Below are 2,964 nucleotides of genomic sequence, written 5' to 3' on the forward strand. Positions count from 1 at the left end.
AAGCATGAGCCGGGCAGTGGTGGTGCATGCCTTTCATCCCAGCACTCAGGAGGGAAAGGCGGGTAGATCTCTGAGTTTGAGGCTAGCCTGGTCTACAACCCCGTCTCAAAAAAGAAGGAAAAAAGAAAGAGAAAGAAAGAAAGAAAGAAAGAAAGAAAGAAAGAAAGAAAGAAAGAAAGAAAGAAAGAAAGAAAGAAAGAAAAAGCCACCTCTCTGGACCTGACTCACCTGCGGGTGTGGTTAGTCTTTGCTGACTTTGGCTGCCTCCTACCTAGGCAGAGCTGAAACACAGACATCGTGCGCAGCTCTGCTGATCTGCTTTGATTTGGGAAGGATGCTGGGGGCGTCCCAGGTGGCCCCCCTGCTGTGACAGGGTGTGAGGTTGATGGCTCTGGTGACAGCACTTGCTCTCTGCTGGCTGGCACAGGGCTCCTGGTGCTGAAGGACTTGGGCATCCAAGTGGACCGCTACATTGCCTCCGAGGTGTGTGAGGACTCCATCACAGTGGGCATGGTGCGGCACCAGGGAAAGATCATGTACGTCGGGGACGTCCGCAGCGTCACACAGAAGCATGTATGTCCCTGCGCGGGGAAGTCTGTTTTCCCCCAGTGTCCTCGGCTCCTGGGGACATTGCCATCCACTCGTTCCATTCAGCCCATTCATTCGTTCCTTCTTGCCCTCTCCTCCAGCCTTTCTTTCCCATTTTTTGTCTTCCTTCTGTGGCATCTCAGGATGGAAGTAGGATTTGAGAGGTGAAGGGAGAACATAGAGCTCTTGCCTAGCGGGCCGCAAGGCTTGGCTTAGTGCCCAGCTTGTGTGAAGGGGGTGGGGATGGATCGGAGAACTTGCTGTGGTTCCAGGACTGTTTGTGGTAATGTGTTCTGGATTGGAGAAGGGCTCCTGTCATCTAATTGCTTCTGGAAAGTTCTTCTGCCAGTCTCCATTTCAGGGGGTTCAGGGAGTGCTGGCAGTTTCATCTCTGTATTCCCAGGGGACAATCACATGACATGACAATTAATTCCTCCCCACCCTGGAAGGCTGCTTGGGGGTGGGATGGGGGTTGGCACCTCCCCGGGTTCCTTGCTGGGTCTGTTTGCTCACTGAGATGATAATCCTAGTAGGCTTATCTTCTGCCTCTTGGACTCATAGATGGTTCTTTCCCTCCACCCCTGTCTGCGGACAGCAGGCCCATCACATTACCTTTGTACCCCCAGATCCAGGAGTGGGGTCCATTTGACCTGGTGATTGGAGGCAGTCCCTGCAATGACCTCTCCATTGTCAACCCTGCCCGCAAGGGACTTTACGGTAGGTGCCCTCCTGCTTTCTGAGCTGTGACCTTCTGCACGTAGGTCTTAGAAGTCTGCTTTGGACATTTCTCCCTGGCAGCTCCTCCAGTGGCCCTTTCCCTTCACCCTGCCCATGCCCAGGCCTCACCACTCACTGTCTGACGCAGACAGCCCCAGCTAATGGCTTCTTCTTCCTTCCAACCTCTCAGAGGGCACTGGCCGCCTCTTTTTTGAGTTCTACCGCCTCCTGCATGATGCGCGGCCCAAGGAGGGAGATGATCGCCCCTTCTTCTGGCTCTTTGAGAATGTGGTGGCCATGGGCGTTAGTGACAAGAGGGACATCTCGCGATTTCTTGAGGTATACACCGAGACCTTGGTTTGGCCAGCTCACTAATGGCTTCTACCTGGGACCGCTGCTTCATCCTGTCTTCTCTGCATTACGGAGCTGGGGCATTGGAGCTGGGGACTGGTGGCTTCTCTTTGCAAGGGACAGCTTGAGGAAGATTTCCCATGTAGAGAGGAAGCAGTGCTAAAGGCCCCCATAGGAAGAAAGTTCTCTTGTTTGAAGAGGTGTGGTGGTCATCATCAAACAGATGGCCTGGGGCTAGCCCAGTTTTTCTGTGGCGGGCTCCAGAATCCGTTTTCTCTGACTAGAATGGCCTGTGCTCACTCTCTGGCACCCTCGTGGGTGGGTGTTTTGTGATATCTGAGAGAAAATCATGCTTATCTCTTTGCTTTCATTTCCTTTTATATGAGCCCCAGTTTAACACCGAGCCATGTACAAGCCATACACGGGGATTGCTGCTGCCCAAGGCATTCTTGTGGTGGGCTGTCAGCTTATAGTCCTGTCAGCCCAAGCTCAATAAGAACCTCAGATCATAAATGTGAGGACTTAGTACACAAGCAGATTTGCTCTGCTAAGGTCTTACGTAGTCACCAGCCTTGTGGCTATTCTTACAAGAATGTCCTCACTTTAAGCACACAAGAGTCGCCCTTAGTACTACTGGAATGATAACAAAAAGTTCAGTTGGATTGTTCTGGCTGTCTAGAATGTTCTAGCCAGCACATGTTGGGATGTATTTAGTTTGGGTCTTCAGGTTATTCTGGTGTATGGCTTCCTACGGAGGAAGTTCCTCTGAGGAGACTCTTGGCCAGCCCAGTTACCCAAAAGTGTAATTAATCTTCCTCCTTGGTCACCCTGAAAGCATCTCCTATTTTACAGTCTAACCCCGTGATGATCGACGCCAAAGAAGTGTCTGCAGCACACAGGGCCCGGTACTTCTGGGGTAACCTTCCCGGCATGAACAGGTAGGTGAGCGTTCCCGGCATGGGGGGAGGGGATGGGAGGAGGGGCTGCGGGGCTGCAGGCAGAACAGACAGCCCAAGGAGGGAGACCCTGAGTGTCCAGCCAGGATTGCCTCTGCCGAGGGGCTGCTACTGTGGCCAGCTTCTTTTGCTTTTTAAACACTTTCTCAGGAAAGTGGATACTGCAGTGTTAGACTCTTCTGTTCTGCACACAGTAGGCCTGGACCCTGAGCTACAACTCCAGCCTGGCGTCTGGGATTCACTATATAGTCTAGTCTGACTTCAAACTTGCAAGTTCTCAGCGCTTCTTGAGCGTTGGGATGATGCACTCAGCTCGCTCTCTCTCTCTCTCTCTCTCTCTCTCTCTCTCTCT

The 2,964-nt window shown here is 52.4% G+C and overlaps 1 protein-coding gene across 5 annotated transcripts in view; it reads left to right on the top strand.

Annotated features, from left to right (window-relative positions):
• The window catches only part of Dnmt3a (DNA methyltransferase 3 alpha), a 105,086-nt gene that overhangs the window by 92,638 nt on the left and 9,484 nt on the right, over window positions 1–2,964 (top strand). For all 5 annotated transcript variants that reach the window (XM_029540814.1, XM_021201569.2, XM_029540815.1 and 2 more), the window contains 4 exons: window positions 428–573; window positions 1,215–1,305; window positions 1,496–1,644; window positions 2,509–2,594. In XM_029540814.1, coding sequence (XP_029396674.1) covers window positions 428–573; window positions 1,215–1,305; window positions 1,496–1,644; window positions 2,509–2,594 — 472 coding nt within the window. The remainder of the gene's footprint in view (window positions 1–427; window positions 574–1,214; window positions 1,306–1,495; window positions 1,645–2,508; window positions 2,595–2,964) is intronic.

Source organism: Mus pahari, chromosome 7 (genome assembly GCF_900095145.1).
Source record: "Mus pahari chromosome 7, PAHARI_EIJ_v1.1, whole genome shotgun sequence".
NCBI classification, from domain to species: Eukaryota; Metazoa; Chordata; class Mammalia; order Rodentia; family Muridae; genus Mus; species Mus pahari.